This window comes from Loxodonta africana, chromosome 10, assembly GCF_030014295.1.
Source record: "Loxodonta africana isolate mLoxAfr1 chromosome 10, mLoxAfr1.hap2, whole genome shotgun sequence".
NCBI lineage: Eukaryota > Metazoa > Chordata > Mammalia > Proboscidea > Elephantidae > Loxodonta > Loxodonta africana.
Window position 1 is genome coordinate 81965512 of NC_087351.1, and position 21361 is coordinate 81986872.

At 46.0% G+C, this 21361-nt stretch overlaps 1 protein-coding gene across 6 annotated transcripts in view; it reads left to right on the forward strand.

Moving 5' to 3' along the window:
* The first annotated feature begins 434 nt into the window (after positions 1–434).
* Positions 435–21361, forward strand: part of SMOC1 (SPARC related modular calcium binding 1) — a 176603-nt gene continuing 155676 nt past the window's right edge. For all 6 annotated transcript variants that reach the window (XM_064292641.1, XM_064292642.1, XM_064292644.1 and 3 more), the window contains exon 1: positions 435–773. In XM_064292641.1, coding sequence (XP_064148711.1) covers positions 675–773 — 99 coding nt within the window. In that variant the 5' untranslated portion in view covers positions 435–674. The remainder of the gene's footprint in view (positions 774–21361) is intronic.

Genomic DNA, 21361 nt, shown 5'->3' on the forward strand with positions numbered 1-21361 from the left:
CAAGGAGAGGCTGATGGATTCAAGCTGCTGACCTTTTGGTTAGTAGCCGAGCCCATAACGACTGCACCGCCAGTGCTTAAAGCATTATTTATTGTTAGCCGGTCGATGTTCTAGTAGGTTAAGGCTGCAGGAGCTCTCTTAGGCTTCTGGTAACAGAAGGGCCAAGAGAAAGTTACTTTTCATCCCGATTCCTCCGAGAATCCGCTACAGCGGAACAATCGGGGTTCGCTACTAGGTGGAGGTAGTGTGGGGGGGAAGGGTGGACCCCGAACCACCACTCTTTCCTCTCTCCCATTGGCTGTCACCTGCCAGAGGGTCAGCTGCTACAGGCCTGTCGGGGCGTCAATCACGCCCTCCTGGCTCCGCCCCGCCCCACCGGGGGTTTATAACGGGAATTCCCATGGCTCGGGCTCTGCGTCCAACCTGCTGCCGCCGCAGTCCGGCCGAGCGCAGTAGGCACCGCGCGCAGAGCACACGCTCGCGCTTCAGCTCTGCTTCTGGGCAGTTCATGACGGTGTCCTCTGACCGCAGCCTCCGCCAGCAGCCGCCGCAGGACCGCTGCCTGCTACCTGACGCCGCCAGGGCCCGCGAGGGAAGGAAGAAAGGCAGGCAGGCGCTGGTGTGCTCCCCGCGGAGCCCGCGACTCCAGCCCGCTGCCCTGCCCGGCTGGCACCATGCTGCCCGCGCGCTGTGCCCGTCTGCTCATGCCCCACTTGCTGCTCGTGTTGGTGCAGCTGTCCCCGGCTCCCGGCCACCGCACCACCGGCCCCAGGGTAAGTGCGCCGGGAGCTGCGTGCCGGTGGATTCCCGAGGGCGGGGCGCGCGCCCTGCGTCCCCAGTTGCGCGTTCACCTGAGCAGGGAGACTGCGGCCGCTTTGCTCCTCACCCTCCCGGGCGGGGGAGGGAAGAGGGACGTGCCAGAACTTACTGTCCCCCACCTACTACCCAGTCCCTTGCGGGTTTCTTGGCGAAATTGCTGCAATGAATTTTTCTCCCATTGCCCCCTTTCCTTTCTTGCAGCACCGCCCCCGCCCCGACCCCGAACTGTCACGAGTGAGTTTTCTTTCCTAACCTCTCTCCCACGGCATTTTGCTCCAAGACCCTCAGAGGTGCCTCCTGCGTCCGAGAGAGCACGCTCTCGGCTCCAGTAGGGCTTCCCTGTGCTCTCCCGCTGCGCCCTGGCGGTCCCCGAGCGCTGGCGTTCTTGGGAGGCGGCGGGGGGGAAGCGCTGCTTGGGGAGTTTTAGGTTACCCGCGAGCCACACAAGGACCTTGTGTTGTTGTTTTAAAAAGCGATCGCTGCTCATAAAACCCACAGCAGATAATTTTAATGCGCCCTTGTGCTGGGCACGGCCCTGAAGGAGGGGTAGAGGTGGGGGACTGTGGTGAGGTGGTGGAGAGGGAAGCGCTGTGCTGCCTGCGTTCGAGAGTCTCTTCTCCCGGGGTTCGGTGCTGGGAGGTTGAACTGCTTGTTGAACCTTGGTCTGACTGGCGTTTTTAAACGATCTGAAATGTGCCAATTCTGTGCACAGGACGGGCTGTCCAGGGCGTTGTAGACTCTCCTGGAACCGACAAGCATTGTGTTCATTTCGTTTCTCGATTACTGCTCCCTCTCCTTCCCCCAATTGATCTAAGAAAGAATTTCACTGCCTTAAAAAATGTACTTTTAAACCACCTAGTGGATCATTTGCCCAAACAGCAACCCTAATCTCTAGCCACGAATCAGTTTATGTCAGAGCAGCCGTCCCTCAAGATAGCTGCTTGCCTCAGCAGGCAGTGTGCAAGACCCTGTGAAGGTAGCTAGGATTTTTGTGAAAAGAAGGTTGGCTCCTCTGCCAATTTGCGCTTTCCTGGATATTCTCCTGCCTTGCCCGATTACCACCTGTTAAGATGGCAGGTTCTTTCTTCAGAGCTTTTGCTCTCTGAGAGTCATCTTTATAGCAGTCGTGTGTGGAGGAAAAGCCTGGCGAAGCTTGCGGAGTCTTAATGACTGCCCAGATGCCGGGCTGATTACCCTCAAGCTCCGCTATCATTGTGAGATCAGTGTTGCAGCCACTTAGAAAAGAAAAGTGTTTGTCCCGTGTTGGGCTGGCTCTTGCTTTTGTGACCAGATGTACAACAGCGGCAGTTCAAGTGTGGCAGATTAGATCCAGGGCGTGTCATAAATCCTCGACAGCAGGCATTCCCAAAGCTGGGGCAGGGAGGGCTCGGGGGAGTGACTTTTATGAATGCAGATGAGGATGCCTTTTAAACGAAGCTGCTTGGTTTGATATTAGGGCTCGCAGCTCTTAAACTCTGAGGTCAGGCGAGCCACGGTGTTCCCTCCAATAATTAGGAACAGTCAAGACAGAGACGCAGACCAGAGCGCCCCAACTGAAATCTGGATGTCCGCCCACATGAGGGTCGAAAGGAGAGAGGCCCGGAGACAAATGGTGGGGGGCTCATTTGCTGCTGGCCATGGCTAGTGTCTCAAGCCATATGGCTCTCTTGCCCTGCCTCCTGGACAAGAGGAAGTAGTGTTCAGGGCAAAGCTAGCGGCTCTCAGGAAAACCGAGACATTAGTTAGATTTCTCTCCAGCGTCTTTGAATTTATCAATTTGATAGAAGTGATGGGGCATAAACAGGAACTGTACATGGGCTTGTGTGTGGCCCAGCAGCTCGCGAGCTCTCTCTTGCTTGCTCTCTCTTTCTCTGTCACGCACACACAGACACACAAGTGTGTTTAGAAAGTACCAAGGGGGAAGCTGCTGTCCTGAGCATGTGGTTACCTGGTTACATTTATAGGAGACAATTTATGAACATCTGGGCTAGGCACTTTACATGATCTCTTCTGTTTCCAAGAACCGTGCAAGGTGGGTCATCCTGTCTTAGTGCCAGTTTGCTGATGAGGATGTGAGACTCAGAGGCCCAGCAACTTGCCTGAGTCACTTGTGGTGCATGTGTAGCTCTGGGATCCGGATTCCGGTTTGTCTGGATTTAAAGGCTGTGTGCTTTCCACACCACCGAGCAGCTGCAGGGAGTGCTCATCCAACCAGTGATACTGTCCCCGCTCTAAAGAAGAGATGGCTCCATGAGAAAATGCTGAACCCAGAGGAACCAGGCAAGTCTGTTTGGAAGAGAGCGTGATGAACAACACTTTTTGGCGTCTTGTCACTAAAAGGTGATGTGTTTGAGTTTCAGCATATCCCCGAAGACTCCAGTTTTCTTCTATGGTTTCTTGGTGGCCCCAGATGTGTGGCTCTGGGTTGTGAGTGGTGGTATCACAGGAGGAGCAGACACATCTGGCTGGTTTCAGAATTCCCTTTGGGCACCCCGAGGTCTCTTCTGTTAATCTTTTGAGTGACAGAGGCTTACGGATTGGCATCTTTTCCAGCTGGCTTCTAGGAAACTGAGAACATGCCCTTTTGGTTTAACTTTATCTGGCTCACTAATTGAGCTCCCCTGAGGCCTAGACCCCAATCCTTGCTCCCTTATTTGCTTCCGGCCTTCATAAAGTCCCTGACATTTGTTTGACTCTGGAAGCCAGCAGCTATCAGGTATCAGACTGGAGGCTATTATGTAGGAAGCACCTGATTTTTTTGGTCTCTCAGCTCTGAACGCTGTGCTACCTGGGATGCTGGTCAGGATTCTTTTAATTACGAAGGAGGCAGTCATTTCTTTAATCCTGCACAATTTACTGAAAATGTTTCAGGGGAGGATGGGATGGGGGAAGGGCTGTCCCAGGCTGAGAATCCGGCTGATGGTTAGGTCTTTGTTTAATCCCCCGTCTGCCCTTGGAGACAGGGAGCTGGGTGAGGGCAGGAACCGTGCTCACCTTGCCCAGTGGTGTATCCCCAGAGCTCAGCACAGTGTAGACTCCCAGTGGGGATTTACTTTGTTGGAGTTTGTGGGATGAGCAAATAAATAAATGTAGATAACGCGTGCATAACAGTGATTGAGAAGCTCCACTTTTCGGTGCTTGCTTTAGCATGGCTGGGGGTGAGGAGGGGCAGGAAAGAGATTGAAGAAGTTTGAGAATTAGGAGAAAATGGGAAGGTCAAGAAGTTAGAGTCAGAGATTTAATTCTTTTAAGTATATTCTTGATTTGTTTTCTCTCCTCCTTAGTCAATTCATCCTGCAAAACCCAGCTTCAACATCACTGTCCGGGGATTTTCCCCCAGAACACCCTTTTGCTTATAAGGGATCACTTCTCATCTTTGATAACTTCTGTGTCTGGTCCACTTGTGTTCTTAACTTTTACTTAATCCTGCCACCATGTGGACCTTGAGACCAAGCCAGCATCCTTATCTTAGCATTAACCTGCCACTCTGTCACCTATGCATGATCCTGTCTTGTTAAGTGAACAAACTTCAAGCCCGTTGAGGGCACGTGAGAGAGGTCTTATTCATCAGTGTGCTTGTCGCATTGTAAAGTACATGGTAAATAATTCATTGACGTGAACTGGACTGTTCAGTGATGTCCAGCTTGGACTCCTGCTTTCACTGAAATTTGTTAATTACAAGCTGTTTCCCCTCTCCCATTTTTAGGCTTCTGCTTTTTTTTTTTTAATTAAAGATGTGTGTGCATGTGTGTGTGTGTAGGGTACAGGGGTGTGGGGTCTGGGGTGTGGAGGTGTGTGTGTGTGGAATATGGGGTGTGTGAGGGGTGCATGTATGTGTGATGTGTGTGTGGGGTGTGGTGTGTGTGTGGGGTGTGGGGGTGTGGTATGTGGTATGGGTGTGAGGTGTGAGGTGTGGAGGTGTGCGTGTATAGGGTATGTAATGTGGGGTATGTAAGGGGTGCATGTGTGGGCTGTGGAGGCGTGGTATGTGGGGTGTAGAGATGTGCGTGTGGGGGTGTGGAATATGGGGTGTGTGAGGGGTGCATGTGCGTGGTGTGTGTGTGGGATGTGAGGATGTGGGGGTGTGGTGTGTGTGTGGGGTGTGGGGGTGTGGTGTGTGGAGGTGTGTGTGTATGGGGTGTATAATGTGGGCTATGAGGGGGCTGCATGTATGGGGTGTGGGGGTGTGGTATGTGTGGGGTTTGAGGATGTGATGCGTGTGTGGGGTGTGGTGTGTGTGTGGGTTGTGGGGGTGCGGTGTGTGTTGGGTGTGGGGGTGCAGTGTGTGTGTGAGGTGTGGGGGTGTGGTGTGTGGGGGGTGTGGGGTGTGGTGCGTGTGTATGTGGGTATGTGAAGTGGCGATGGGAGGCTTAGGGGAGAAGACACTGAACAAGGAAACTTGGACGGGGAATCTGTAGCTCTATTCTAATCCTTTTATATATTTTTCATATCTGTCAAATGTGAAATAGCTTCTAGACTGTCAGCTTGCATTTCACTAGCCTGCCTCAGTGTCTGCACCAGGGTGGGTGCTTGTGTCTGCATAGATGCTCTCCTTATGGTCTGTGTGCCTGACAAGATGCCCTTCTCTTTCATGTGGGTGATTTACCTGAGATGCTACTCAGGCATTAGGCTAAAAACCTGATTTAAACATTTTTATACAGTTGCTTTTATGCCTATTCCCAAGAAAGGTGATCCACCCCCGAATGTGGAAATTATAGAACAATACCATTAATATCATATGCAAGCAAAATTTAGCTGAAGATCATTCAAAAACGGCTGCAGCAGTATATCGACAGGGAACTGCCAGAAATTCAGGCTGGTTTCAGAAGAGGACATGCAACCAGGGATATCATTGCTGATGTCAGATGGATCCTGGCTGAAAGCAGAGAATACCAGAAGGATGTTTACCTGTGTTTTATTGATTATGCAAAGGCATCTGACTGTGTGGATCATAATAAACTATGGGTAACACTGGGAAGAATGGGAATTCCAGAACACTTAATTGTGCTGGTGAGGAACCTTTACATAGATCAAGAGGCAGTTGTTCAGACAGAACAAGGGGATACTGATTGGTTTAAAGTCAAGAAAGGTGTGCGTCAGGGTTGTATTCTTTCACCATACCTGTTTAATCTGTATGCTAAACAAATAATACGAGAAGCTGGACTCTATGAAGAAGAAGGGGGCATCAGGATTGTAGGAAGACTCATTAACAACCTGCATTATGCAGATGACAACCTTGCTTGCTGAAAGTGAAGAGGCCTTGAAGCACTTACTAATGAAGATCAAAGACCACAGCCTTCAGTATGGATTACACCTCAACATAAAGAAAACAAAAATCCTCACAACTGGACTAATGAGCAACATCATGATAAACAGAGAAAAGGTTGGAGTTGTCAAGGATTTCATTTTACTTGGATCCACAATCAACAGCCATGGAAGCAGTAGTCAAGAAATCAAAAGATGCATTGCATTGGGTAAATCTGCTGCAAAGGACCTCTTCAAAGTTTTGAAGAGCAAAGATATCACCCTGAAGAATAAGGTGGGCCTGACCCAAGCCATGGTATTTTCAATCACATCATATGCATGTGAAAGCTGGACAATGAATAAGGAAGACTGAAGAAGAGTTGACACCTTTGAATTGTGGTGTTGATGAAGAATATTGAATATACCATGGACTGCCAAAAGAACAAACAAATCTGTCCTGGAAGAAGTATGGCTAAAATGCTCCTTAGAGGCAAGGATGGCGAGACTGCGTCTTACATACTTTGGACATGTTGTCAGGAGGGATCAGTCCTTTGGAGAGGGACATTATGCTTGGCAGAGTACAGGGTCAGCGGAAAAGAGGAAGACTCTCGACGAGGTGGATTGATACAGTGGCTGCATCAATGAGCTCAAGCATAACAACGATTGTAAGGATGGCTCAGGACTGGGCAGTGTTTCGTTCTGTTGTGCATAGGGTCGCTATGAGTCGGAACTGACTCGACGGCACCTAACAACAACAACAACATAGAGTTGCTATATCTCTGCGAACATGGGGTATGTTAAAAATAAAATTGAAGGGGACAGGAAGAGGAAACAACTATCTTAGAGACTCCAGGAAATGAAAGCAAAATGAAAAACATTTTGATATTATGTCCTAAATGTGAACATTCACATTTCGTATGACCCAGCAATTCCACTCCTGGGTTTATGTCCCTGGAGAAACTCATGTCTAGCAAGGAGACATGTGCAACTCTGTTCACAATACCACAGCCTGGAAAGAGCCCAGATGCCCACCAGTGGGAGGGTGATGAATAAACTGTGATGTATTCACACAGTTGGAAATTATACTCAGTCAAAACAAATGAACAACAATGACATGCAAGAACGCGAATGAATCTTAGCAATAAGGTAGTAAGTAGAGGAAATGCATCTTTCTAAGCCAAAAATAATGAAAATTAAAAATTTAGAGACACATATGGCTGCAGCAAAACAGCATAAAAAGAAAAGCAAGGTAGTAATGGACCTAAGATTCAAGGCAATGGTTACCAGGGTAGGGCAAGGCAGGGGGTGGATTGGTGGGGAAACCAGATGGTTAGTGTAAGTTAGGGTCTATCTTAGCTTTTTTTTTGAGGGGGGAGGAGCAGATGGGATTAAAGGTATTTGCCCACTATTAAAGATCTAAGAAATGATTAAATGAAAAACAAAAGTGGGCCTTGCATGGACCAGTGTTGAGTGTATCCTGAAGCTAAGATGACTAATTCAGTCTTTGCACCTGAGGCCTTGCCTCCTTCTGTCTTCCCCTTTCCAGGTGTGCATGTGGCCCTATCTAAAACACCACACTGGGGAGTGAATATTGGCTTTTGTTTATTGGCAGGTTAGACCCAGAGCAGGCCTGAGGCCCTGGCGGAAATCTCCACATCGGCTGGCCAAAGGGCTCATTTGTAAAGCCGAGCTGGCAGCGGGCAGCCCTCCCTCTCCCTTGCTCTGGAGGTTCCTCTCTGCACCTGAATGCTGAGCCCTGCGGAGTAGAAAAATTCACTGGCTGAAGGCTGGGTCAGAAGCCTTATTTGCCAGCAGGGGTGGGGTGGGTGTAGAGTGTGGGGAGGCCTGTTTTCTGATTTGATGCCTGTCTCTATTCCAACCTCTTCCCCTCACCGCCTTTGCAGGCCCTGGGGGAGGGGTAGCTTGGCCCTGTTAGCAGGTACAGGGCACCCTTTCTCTGCAGATCACATAGAGATTTATTGTTCAGGCAGCCAAGTTGCTGGCATTGCTGGTGGTTGGGGGGGGGGTGGTGTGTCAGTGCGGGGGGCCCCTTCCTTCCACGTTTGTCACTGCAGCGCTGTTTGGGAGAGGACAAGGGTTGAGTTGCTGATGAGAAATTGATTGGAGCTGCTTGTGAGGCCTGCCAAACAGGGTTAGCATTGTACAGTACGTGCTCTGCACGGATCATGAGTCAACGAGGGGATAAGAGAATTGGATCTCAAGGAACACTCCCAGCCAGCCCATGAAGACCCCAAGGCAACATAAGCCATTATACCAATGAAATGGGCTTCCCTTTGCATCTGACATCATTCCAAACTCAGTTGTTAGATCTCAGAATAATCTTACCTTTGGCAGACATTAATCTTGTTAGGTGTGGAGCTCTGTGTACTTTCCAGATGTTGCCTCAGTCAATTTTAGCCTCCCTTTTTTTGAGCCAAAGTAGGGCAGCCTGCACAAAGCAGGCCTGGCCCGTGGGGGAGGCAGCACACAGTTGCTCTGTCTCAGTAGAGCCCGTGCTACCAAGAGGAGGACCAGGATAGAGCACTCTGTGTAAGATAATGTGTTTCAGGTGCTTTGAAACCCGTCAAATACCCTGCAAGTATGAGCTAGTATACCACCACCCATTCTTTAAAAATCATTTTGAACTACAGCATTGATCTGATTCTATAATATAAGGCTTTACTGTTGTCGTTAGCTGCCACTGAGTCAGCCCCTGACTCATGATGACCCCATGCACCACGGAACAAAATTCTGCTCTGTCCTGCACTATCTCCATGAAAAAAAAATGGGTTGGGAATTGGACGCTTGCGATCCACAGGGTTTTCATTGGCTGATTTTTGAAAGAGGATTGCCAAACCTTTCTTCCTAGTCTGTCTTAGTCTGGAAGCTCCGCTGAAAACATGTTCAGCATCAAAGCAACACACAACTCCACTGACAGACAGTGGTAGCTATGCATGAAGTGCACTGGCTGGAAATTGGACTCAGGTCTCCCCCATGGAAGGTCAGAGTTCTACCACTTAACCGCAAGGGAGAGATGTGGCAGTCTGCTTCCGTAAAGATTTCCAGGCTTGGAAGCCCTATGGGGGCGCTCTACACCGTCCTAGAGGGTCTCTATGAGTTGATGGTAACAGGTTAAGCATTTCCAGGACAGTGCTGTGGAGTTTTAAATGATTTTTGTGATGCTTATTATGCATCTAAGGAGCCCTGGTGGCACAGTGGTTCAGTGCATGGATGCTAACTAAAAGATTGGCGGTTCGAACCCACCAGCCACTCCATGGGAGAAAGATGTGGCAGTCTGCTTCTGTAAAGGTTGCAGCCTTGGAAACCCTATGGAGCAGTTCTCCTCTGTCCTGTATGGTCAGTATGAGTTGGAATTGACTCAATGGCAAGGTTTTTTTTTTTTTTTGTATTGTGCACCTGTCATGGAAAAGTTCTGCAAAGCCCCTGGGGAGAGGAAACAAAAGTGGATAATACCTAAGGGGGTAGGGTGGGGAGTGTTGTAAAAGAACGTGAACCACTCCTTCAGGTACCTAGTGCCACTGCCCTGCTCAAAACTCCAGTGAATTCCCTTTATCTGCAGTGCTGTCCAATAGAACTTTTCACGATGATGGAAATGTTTATATCTGCATTGTCCAGTATGTTAGTCACTAAACACATGTGGCTGTTGAATGCTTGAAATGTGATCCATGTCACTGAGGAACTGAAGTTTTTATTTAATTTTAATTAATTTAAGTTTAAATATGAAGAACCATCTGTGGCTAGGGGCTATTGTATTGGACAGTGTTGGTCACTAACCAAGATGTCTAGCTTTACCTCTCATTAGATACTCCCACATGCCCAGGCTTCAAGGGCACTAAATCACTTTGCATTTCCTGACCCCTCTTCCTTTCTCTTCCCCTCCCTATCTCCATCTGTCAGAATCCTACCCATCATTGGAAAGGCTCAAATGCTATTTCCACAGAGGCCCCCAGACTCACCCCAGGCAGTGTTTTCTCCACTGCTGTGTACTGCTTGCCCTGTGATGGCGTGTGTTCCTGTCTGCCCTGCATTCCACCTGACTGTAGGAAGTAGGGTAGTGGGGCGGCTACAACACAGGCTTTGGAGGCAGACAGACTCGAGTTTGTATGTGGCTCTGCCACCTGGAGTCTGGGCTAGTAATTTAACTTCTTAGATCCTTAGCTCCCCACTGTCTTCGTTATAACAGAAATACCACAAGTGGATGGCTTTAACAAAGAGAAGTTTATTTTTTCACAGTAAAGTAGGCTAAAAGTCCAAATTCAGGGTGTCAGCTCCAGGGGGAGGCTTTCTCTCTCCGTTGGCCTTCTCATCTATCTTCCCCCAGACTAGGAGCTTTTCGTGCAGGGACCCCGGGTGCAGAGGACACACTGCTTTCTTGGTGGTATGAGGTCTCCCTGTCTCTCTGCTCACTTCTTTCTTTTATATCTCAAGAGATTGCCTCAAGACACACTCCAGTCTTGTAGACTGAGTCCTGCCTCACTACCACAACTGCCGCCCATCCTCTCTCATTAACATCATAGAGGCAGGATTTACAATCACAGGATACCAGGAATTATGGCCCAGCCAAACTGATACACACATTTTTGGGGGACATAATTCAATCCATGACATTCTACCCCTTGGCCCTCCACAAAATCACATCCTTGTGACATGCAAAACATTCACCTCATCATATCATAGGCAGAGCTTCGAACAGTGCAGCTCATTGTTCACTTTGCTTGGAAGGAGAAATGGCCAGATGTGCAATTGTATACTGATTCATGGGCTGTGGCCAATGGTTTGGCTGGTTGGTCAGGGACTTGGAAGGAACATGATTGGAAAATTGGAGACAAGGATTTATGGGGAAGAGGTATGTGGATAGACCTCTCTGCATGGGCCAAAGAAATGAAGATATTTGTGTCTCATGTGAGTGCTCACCAAAGGGTGATCTCAGCAGAGGATGATTTTAACAATCAAGTGGATAAGAAGACTCATTCTGTGGAAACCAGTCATCTTCTTTCCTCATCTACTCCCTCCCGAACAAAAGTGGCCATGGTGGCAGGTATGGAGGTTATGCATGGGCCCAGCAACATGGAATTCTACTCACCAAGACTGACTTGACTACAGCCACTGCTGAGTGCCCAATCTGCCAGCAGCAGAGACCAGCATTGAGTCCCTGATATGGCACCATCCCTTGAGGTGATTACATTGGACCACTTCCATCATGGAGAAGGCAGCATTTTGTTCTTACTGGAATAGACACTTTCTCAGGATATGGATTTGCCTTTCCTGCATGCCATGCTTCTGCCAGAACAACCATCTGTGGACTTAAAGAATCCCTTATCCCCCATCATGGTATCCACACAGCATTGCCTCTGATGAAGGGACTCACTTCACAGCAAATGAAGTGTGGCAGTGGGCCTATGCTCATGGAATTCGCTAGTCTTACCATGGTTCCCATCATCCTGAAGCAGCTGACTTGATAGAACAATGGAATGGCCTTTTAAAGACACAATTACAGTGCCAGCTAGGTGGCAGTACCTTGCAGAGTTGGGACAGTGTTCTCTAGGAGGCTGTATATACTCTAAACCAGTGTTCAATATATGGTGCTGTTTCTCCCATAGCCAGGATTCATGGGTCCAGTAATCAAGGGATGGAAGTAGGAGTGGCATCACTTGCAGGATTTTTGCTCCCTGTCCCTGAAACATTATGCTCTGCAGGCCTAGAGGTCTTAGTTCCAAAGGGAGGAATGCTCCCACCTGGAGACACATCACTGATTCCATTGAACTGGAAGCTACGAATGCCACCTGGCCACTTTGGGCTCTTTATGCCTCTGGATCAACAGACAAAGAAGGGAGTTACCATATTGGCTGGTTTGATTGATCTTGATTACCAAGAGGAAATTGGACGTATATTACATAATGGAGGTAAAGTCTGGAATACAGGATATCCCTTAGGGCGTATCTTAGTACTACCATGTCCTGTGATTAAAGTCAGTGAAAAACTACAGCAACTCAATTCTGACAAGACTACTAATGGCCCAGACCTTTCAGGAATGAAGGTTTGGGTCACCCCACCAGGCAAAGAACCATGACCAGCTGAGGTGCTTGCTGAGGGCAAGGGAATATGGAATGGGTGGTGGAAGAAGGTAGTTCTAAATACCAGTTATGGCCAGGTGACTAGTTGCAGTAATGAGGACTGTAATTGTTATATTTCTGCTTTGTATATGTGCATCAGATATTTTTGTTTTCTTTGGCTTCTCACTTATAAAATATAAGATGTAAGTGGGGCTACTGTGTTTCTGGTTGTATATGTGTTAGTTGTATCATTGTTAGGCAAAAGTATGACTTCATAATTGTATTTATTCAGAGATTATGTATGGTTTGGAGAGATTGGTACAGATGCCAAGTTGACAAGGGGTGGACTGTGATGGTTAAGACTGTGTGTCAACTTGCCTGGGCCATGATTCTCAGTGTTTTGGCAGTTGTATAATGTTGTGATCACTTCTCTGTTGAAATTTGATATGTAATCACCCCCATGATGAAATCTGCTGAGTGGTACTGGTTGGGGTGGGGCCTGTGGTGGCTCACTGCCCCCTCAGCCTTCATCTCTCCACCTTCCACCACCTGCTTACTTCCTGCTTACCTTGCCAAGGTTGTTGGCTTGTTCTGGATCCAGCAGCTGTCTCTTGTCTGACCTCCGGTTCTTGGGACTTGAGCTAGCAGCTTATCCGTCGATCTTGGAATTGATTAATCTTCACAGCCTGCAAGAGTCCTGCTCCCCAACCTGCCGATCTTGTGTTTGCCAGCCCTTGCAGCTACGTGAATCAGGAGAAACCTTGCAGTCTTGCCTGCCAACCTAGGGAATTCCTCGACCTTCACAGCCTGTGAGCGGGTGACCTGCTGTCTGACCTGCTGAAGTTGGGTTCACCAGCTTCTGTGGCTCCGTCAATTGGGACAGGCCTCTATCCTGATCTGAGGACTTGGGTCGTCCCAACCTCTACAGTTGCGTGAGCTGTTTCCTTGATATAAATCTCTAGCTATACATTTATAAGCTTTACTGGTTTTGCTTCTCTAGAGAACCCAGCCTAAGACACCCACTTTGTCCAATAGAGATCACAGCATCTATGTTGTGGGGTGTGGTGAGGAAGAAATGCAATATCGTTAATTGTATTAGTTTCCTATAGCTGATGTAACAAATTAGCAGAAATTTACTGCTTAAAACAACACACATTTATTATCATACAGTACCGGAGGTTAGAAATCTGACATGGAGCCCCCTGGGCTAAAACCAAGGTGTCAGCAGGGCTGTATTTCTTCCTGGAGATTCTAAAGGAGTATCCATTTTCTTGCCTTTTCCAGCTTCTAGAGGTTGCCTGCATTCCTTAGCTAATGGCCTTCTTCCATCTTCAAAGCCAGTAATGGCCGGTTGAGTCTTTCTAATAACACTGCCTCTCTGGTTCTAACTCTTCTGCTTCCTTCTTCCCCGTATAGGGTTGCTATGAGTCAAAATCGGCTTGATGGCAACGGGTTTGGTTTTTTTGGTTTGATGATTACATTGGAGCCACCTGGATAATCCAAGATAATCTCTTTATATTAAGGTTATTGATTAGCAAGCTTAACTCCATCAGCAGCCTTAATTCCCCCCTTGCCATGTAACATAACATGCAGGTTCTGGGGATTAGGGTCTAGGCATCTTTTGGGGGCCTTATTTTGCCTGCCACGTTCATTAAGGGTATCTACTACAGTACCAAGGAGCTGTGGTGATGCAGTGGTTAAATGCTCACTGCTAACTAAAAATCGGTGGCTGGAATTAACCAGCCACTTTGCAGGAGAAAGATGTGGCAGTCTGCTCCATCAAGTCTGAAAAACCAAAAGCCAAACCTGTCGGCTGTCGGGTTGATTCCTACTCAAAGAACTCTATAGGACAGAGTAGAACTGCAACAAAGGATTTCCGAGGAGCGGCTGGTGGATTTGAACTGCCAACCATTTGGTTAGCAGCTGAGCTCTTAACCACTGTGCCACCAGTGCTTCTCCATAAAGATTAAAAACCCACTTCCATAGAGATTATGGAGCAGAACTGCCCCACAGGATTGCAACCTTGGAAATCCTGTGGGGCAGTTCTGCTCCATCCTATAGGGTTGCTATGAGTCAGAATTGACTCAATGGCATTTTTTTTTTTTTTTAGTACAGAGCCTGGCATGTAGAAGGTGCCTGATAAATGGGGGCCATTATTATTACCTGTGTCTGTTAGTTTCTTTCCTTTGGAGTGTGAATCTTAATGGTGGAGTTGCTTAATTTTCTTTATGGAGTCTGTTCTACCCAAGAGCAGGTGCTTAGTAAACGTTTATTGAATTATTGAATTTTCAATAAAGATAGATCGTTTCTTTCCTTGTGAAGATTTATTGGACAGTAAAAAGAAGTAAAATGCAAACCAGAATGTATGGTCCCTTTGTGCAAAAAAAAAAAGTTGGTTTATGTATAGAAGAGTTGGGTGAATTATATGTCATGCTGTTAATGGCAGTTATCATGGGAATGTTCCCTTTCTGTGAGCTGCATATTAGTAATCAATAAAATAATTTTGTTTACAATGAGCATCTTTTAGTCTTAGAGGACAGTCATAAAGATTAGAACAGGCATGATTCAAAAACAACCCTGAAACCTGCCTCCTTCCAACCTGATACCAAGTCACCCTTGGATTCAGTTCACATCTGACACAGTCGGCCTCTCCTCATATTGGGGCGATTTTTGGGCTAGTAACTATTTGTACCAGGCCTTCTGCTCATTTCCGACATGGTTTGAACTGAGTCTGCTTTCAAAGGAGAGCTTTCAATTAACCTCAGCAGGACATAACTGTAAAAAATGTATTCTTTTTTTTTTTTTTGCTGCTGCTGGGAATATAAATTAGTACAATCACTTTGTAGAATTACAGTAGAAGTTGCACACATTCTTTGACCTTGGAATTCCACTTCAGTATATATCCTAGAGAAACGCACTTAACTTTTATACAAAGAGATGTGTTCAAGAATGTTCACAGCACCATTTTACGTGTTAGTAAAAAACTGAAAACTACCTAAATGTTCATCAACAAGAGAAGAGAAAAATAAATTTTGTTATATCCTAATAATGAACTCCCTCGGTGGCACTCCAATGTTTGCTGAAAAGTTGACAGCTTGAATCCACCCAGAGGTGCCTTGGAAGACAGGTCTGAAAATAAAGGCCACAACCTTGAAAACCCTATGGAGCAGTTTTACTGTGCACACATGGGATTGGCATGAGTTGGAACCAACTGGACAGCAACTAACAACAACACAACACTGAAAATGACTAATCTAGAGTCATACTCATTATCATGGATCAACTTCATAATCAAAATATTGAGTGAAAAAAGGCAAAGTGCAGAAGAATACATAAATTATGTTACTATTTATATAAAGGCTAAAAACATGCAAAAATGATATACAAGTATGCTTCGCTTAATGTGTGCCCATACATTCTGTAAAGTAGCATGTTATGTGATTTGGACATCGTGTGAACACCATATTATATTCAGAAGAGTGGTGCACAGGACGATCACTGAGCAGGCCCGAGACCCACACCACTGCTGCTGCACTGAGGGACTGCTCTGAAGGACTCTGGGAAAACTTTGGCTCCACTACCGCGACTGGGCCTGAGTAGTTGCCCTCAGGTCTCTGAGAGGTGCGGTGCGCCCACTGTGGCTCCCGGTCCAGCTGCCTCCAGGCATACCATTGGCTCCCTCCCCTTCCTTCCTCGCTGTCTACCTTCCCTGCCCCTTAGTGGGCTTTAAAGTCTTCCAGCCCTGCCCACTCCTCCTCTGCCTCCTCCCCAGCGGCCTTTCCTGCTCCTCCTCCTACCACCACCGCAGCCCTGACTGCTTGGCAGCCATCCGTGGACTGTGCGTGATGCACAGGGCACCCTGGCTGAGTGGGGCAGCATCCAGTGGCATCTGCGTGGTCTCTGCCTGAGGTCAATGCTGTGGGACAGGCAGCCTTGGATAGGCACTGAGATCTTCTCCCCCTGCTGCCCCATGGGACCAGATGGCTAGTGAGAGACAGGTACGGTCTACAGTACATCTGCTACGTCCTGTTCTTTGATCAGGATTTCTGGACTCTATTATAACCTTATGGTAGCATGGACTTATATGAGGTAGGACATTGCCCAAATGGACATGATGCAGCACATATCTGTACTGTTTAGGGGTGCATACATGTTTAAAATGTATGAAAAAATTAAGGGTAATGATAGATACAAAATTCAGGTTAGTGATTATCTAGGGTGTGGGGGCAAGGAGGGAGAGGAATGTGTTGGAGGGGGCACACAGAGGGCTTGGATTGAGATAGTAATGTTTTATGTTTTTTAAATTGGGTGGTGAGTACATGGATTTTTAAATTCCTTTTTGTACATATTAAAAAAAGTAATACATAATAAAGTTTTTGGAGCCCTGGTGGCGCAGTGGTTAATAGCTGTGGCTGCTAACCAAGAGGCTGGCAGTTTAAATCCACCAGCTGCTCCTCAGAAACCCTGTGGGTCATTTCTACTCTGTCCTCCAGGGTGGCTGTGGGTTGGAGTCGACTCGACAGTGATGGGTTTGTTTTTGGTTTTTCTAATAAGTTTTTATAAAAGATAAAAAATATATTTAAATAGATCACAAAATTTTAATAACAAATAATAAAAGCCATACTTCTTCAAGGGTTCCTCCCTACCTTTTGTATTTGCTGGCTGTCCTCCTCCTGTCCTCCTGAAAGCCTGAGATCATGCCTCCTTCCTGGAGGCCACACCTCTTCCCCTGTGGTGGTGCTTCTTCCCCCGAGGCCACACCTCCTCCTCCGAGGCCAAAACTTCTCTCCCAGAGGCACACCTCCTTCCCCAAGGACAAGCCTCTCCCCGAGGCCATGCCTCCAGGGGGTGGGGAAGGGGGGCCCCCCCAGCCCAGGGCCAGCTGCAGGCCCTTCCTTCTTCCTTCTCTTTGCCTGTGCCTCACAGTGTTGGTGCTTCTCTCTGCTTGTCCTGGGTCTCTGCTCTTTCCATTGTACTTTTTCTCCCCAGATGATTGTGAATGAGGTTGATCATTTTCTCAGATTTCTTGGCTATTGGTTAAGGGTTGCCAGAATTGGCAAAGAAAAACACAGATGCCCAATTAAATTTGAATTTTAGATAAGGAACATATAATATTTTAGTATAATTATGTCTCAAATAAAAAAAAATTCGTTGTTCATCTGAGATTCAAATGTAACTTGGCATTTTGTATTTTATCTCGCAACCCTATGCTATGTGATTTGTGAATATCTCTCCAGATTTTAATGCCAATTTTTTTTGTACGGGTGCTAGTTTCTTTTTTTACTCACTGACTTGGAAGAGGTGTATATGTATATGTATATGTATATGTATATGTATATGTATATGTATATGTATATGTATATGTATATGTATATGTATATGTATATGTATATGTATATGTATATATATATATATATATATACTGTTTTTCTGTCATATATGGCAAATGCCTTCCTCAGTGTGTTATATAAGAAAAGGCAATGGCTTCAATCTACTAAAATTTTGCTCTTTACGTAGCTAAATCTTTCGTTATGGTTTGGTGTTGGGCTGAGAATGGTCTTTTCCTACTAAGATGATAGAAATTACAGTAAGTAAGTTTCTAAAGACTTAGATTCCAGCAACAGCAATAAATACATTACACATTTGTTATTAGCTGCTGTTGAGTCGATTCTGACTCATGGCGACCCCATGTGTGCAGAGTAGAATTGCTCCATAGGGTTTTCAAAGCTGTGACCTTTTGGAAACAGATTGTCGGGCTTGTATTCTGAGATGCCTCTGAGTGGGTTTGAACAGCCAACCTTTAGGGTAGTAGATGAGTGCTTAGCAATTTAAGCCACCCGGGAACTCCTATATTGTGCATAGCCCATCCATTTAATATTTGATATGAGTTTATCTAGCATTTTTCTGTGAATTAAACTTCTTAATGTAGCCCTGTGGAAAGAGCACTTGTCCTGTGTTTCAGAAATTCCCAGTAACATTTGGAAAGAAAATGAGTCAACTGGAAGTATTCCATAAAGGTAATTACTTGGGGAAATTTATGTAAAAAGTGTCATTTTGGGTAAGCAGGCTATCCTGGAAATTACACTAGGACTTTGGCAAATAATTTAGACTCTTCTTTATCTTTGAGCTCTTTCCATCCATTAAAAAAAAAAAAAAAACCCAAAAACCCTATTATTATGAAACTTCCAAATATACACAAAAATAGAATAGTATAATGAGTTCCCATGGATCCCTCACCCAGCCTCAGCAATGAATAGCTTTTGGCCTCTCTTGTGCCATCCACCCATTCCCCTAGTCCCCTGCTCAGATTATTTTAAAGGAAATTGAGACATTATGTCTTATCTGTAAATATTTTCATATGTATCTCTAGAAGATAAGGATTTACTAAAAACATAACCGCAATACCCTTATCACAACTAAAAATATTAATAATAATTCATATAAAAAATCCATACCCATTGCTGTTGAGTCATTCTGACTCATAGCAACCCTATAGGACAGAGTAGAACTGCCCTATAGGGTTTCCAAGGCTGTAATCTATGAAAGCAGACTGCCACGTCTTTGTCTTTCTCTCACAGAGCAGACGACCTTTCAATTAGCAGCTGAGCACTTAACCACTTAATCACTGTACCACCAGGGCTCCTTCCTTAATATAATACCAGCAAGTATTCTGCCAGTATTCAAATTTCCCTGATTATCTCTTAAATATGTTTTGCTATTTATTTGACTCAAATGAATATATATATATATATACACACACACACACCAGTTGTCGTTGAATCGACTTCAACTCATGGCGACCCCATCTGTGTGTCTGAGTAGAACTGTGCTCCATGTAGGGTTTTCAATGACTCATTTTTCTTGGAAGTAGATCTTCAGGCCTTTCTTCTGAGGCACCCTCTGAGTGGACTTGAACCTCCAATCTTTTGGTTAGTAATCGAGTGCGTTAACTATTTTCACCACCCAGGGAGATATATATGTATGTGCATATACATACATAGAGCCCCGTGGCACAGTGGTTAAGAGCTACGGTGAGTCACAGCTGCTAGCCAAAATGTTGACAGTTTGAAACTACCAGCCGCTCCTTGGAAACCCTATGGAGCAATTCTACTCTGTCCTGTAGGGTCGGTATGATTCAGAATCGACTCGACAGCAATGGGTATGTATGTGTGTATATATGTATTCTCTATCTTTATTTATTTATTTATTCTCAGTTGGGAATTTAAGTAACAGATTACTATTGTGAACTGGCTTACACAATGAAGGGGATTCATTGACTCAAGTAATAGAAGGTAGAGATGTAAGGTGAGTTTCAAGATTGGTTTGATTCAGTGGCTCAGCAGTGTCATCAAACACTCAGTGCCTTTATGTCTCTCCCCTGCCTTTTGTGGTATCTGCTTTATCCCTAGCTTAGCTTTCCTCATGGTGGCAAAATGGTTGTAGCGTTTCCATGGTTTATATCTAAACATTACACTTTTTGGAAAGAATAGATATTTGGGCTCTAGTAGCCCTCTCAAGAGGGAGAATTTTCATTCCTAGATGCCCTCAAAAAACATTGGCTCTTAGCTTATTCATCTAAATCCAGTAAAAATTCCATTCTTTAGCCCATCCATTTGGCCAGGAGAATGCCATGCTCTGAGTGACTTAGGCCAAGGCTCCTTGGCAGGGTAGGAGATAGAATTGCTGACTTCTGGAGCCATGAGCCAGGTGAATCCTCCCCTCCTCCTGAAACCCAGCTGTTAAGAATCTTAGTACATGACTGTTACACGAGATGAGGGAAAGGAAGGGATGTTGGGGCCACAAGCACAGTGTCCATTATGGGATCTGCAGCATTTTAGAACAGCAAAGTGGTGGGGTGGGGTAAGGGGTGAGAAGTGTGCTGGATACTGAAGGTCAGAGCCTAGAGAAGCAGGTCTCCTGTTATTATGGAACTAGCTCCTTCATCTATTAAAAGGAGATTAAATGATCTCCAAGATTACTTCCAGCACAGACATTCCAAGATTGGAAGGTGATAGGAGAGTTTGGAAACTTTCAGAGTAAATTAAAGAGGCCAAATGAAGGTGATTCTTCCTGGCCCCTGAAATGAGGAGAGCATGGTCGTATAACCCCACATTGGAAGAAATCTCAGAGACACCCTCATTTCCCACATGAGGTTACAGACTGCTGGCTGGTGGCAGAGCCAGGGTCACAATCTTTCCCTCCATTGCTCTGTCCATGACTTTCCCTTCAAAGATGCCGTGGAAAACTTGGAAAAGTGACAGAAATCCAGCTGAGGGGAGGGAATAACTTGAATTTTCATGGAGGATTGTGTTTCTGAGTTGCATCTGGTCAGTTCCCCAACTTACAGTGGTTGGACCATGTGAACAAAAACCCTAGATATATAGAATCGTCACTGTCCTTGCCACCTGACTATTGGAATTGTTATAGCTTCTAGTTCACAGCGTTCTCTTTGAGTCCCTAAAAGGAGTGATTTCCTGGTTTTGCAAATGCTGAAGGTTTCAGTTAGGAAATGTAAAGTAGAACAGATAGAACAGGTAGCAAGTGATGTAGTTGGAAGAAGTAAAGGTGGATCTTGGTGTAAGACTCTTAATACTTGTTAATAGCATTTGAGATCAGTGCAGAGGTACCCCAAACCAAATGATCAAAAAGTCCTCACTGTCAGCATAACTTCCTGGAGGAATATCTCCAGATGAGTGCACTCTGTGCTGGGTTGTGGAAAACTGCCCCCCATTTACTGTTCAGGTGACTGTGCTTTGCAAAGGTTGTCAATGTGAAGGAAGGCCTTGGAAGAGAGGAGAAACGGCCAGCTGTGCCTCCTCCTAGAGCCAGCTGTGTGGGAGACAGCCATCTAAATACCTAGTCTTCATGGCTGAAGGTAGAGACCAGGTTCCATTTATTTTCCACACTGAAGCACCTAGTGAAGAACCTGGCACAGAATTGTTTTTTTCTACTATTCAAATCAACACATTTTATTGAGCACCTGCTATGTGCCAGACACACTAGAAATGGTGGAACAAAACAGGGAACAGGAGAGATAGACCCTGCATGTGTGGTATATTACATGATAGCCAGCACTTACACCTCTTACCCTGTGCCAGGCACTCTTCTAAGCATGTACACATGCAACCCATTTCAATCTCTGACAACCTTATAAGGAAGATATCATTCTTCCCATTTTATAAATGAGTAAACTGAGGCAAGAGAGGTTCATTGACCTGCCAAAG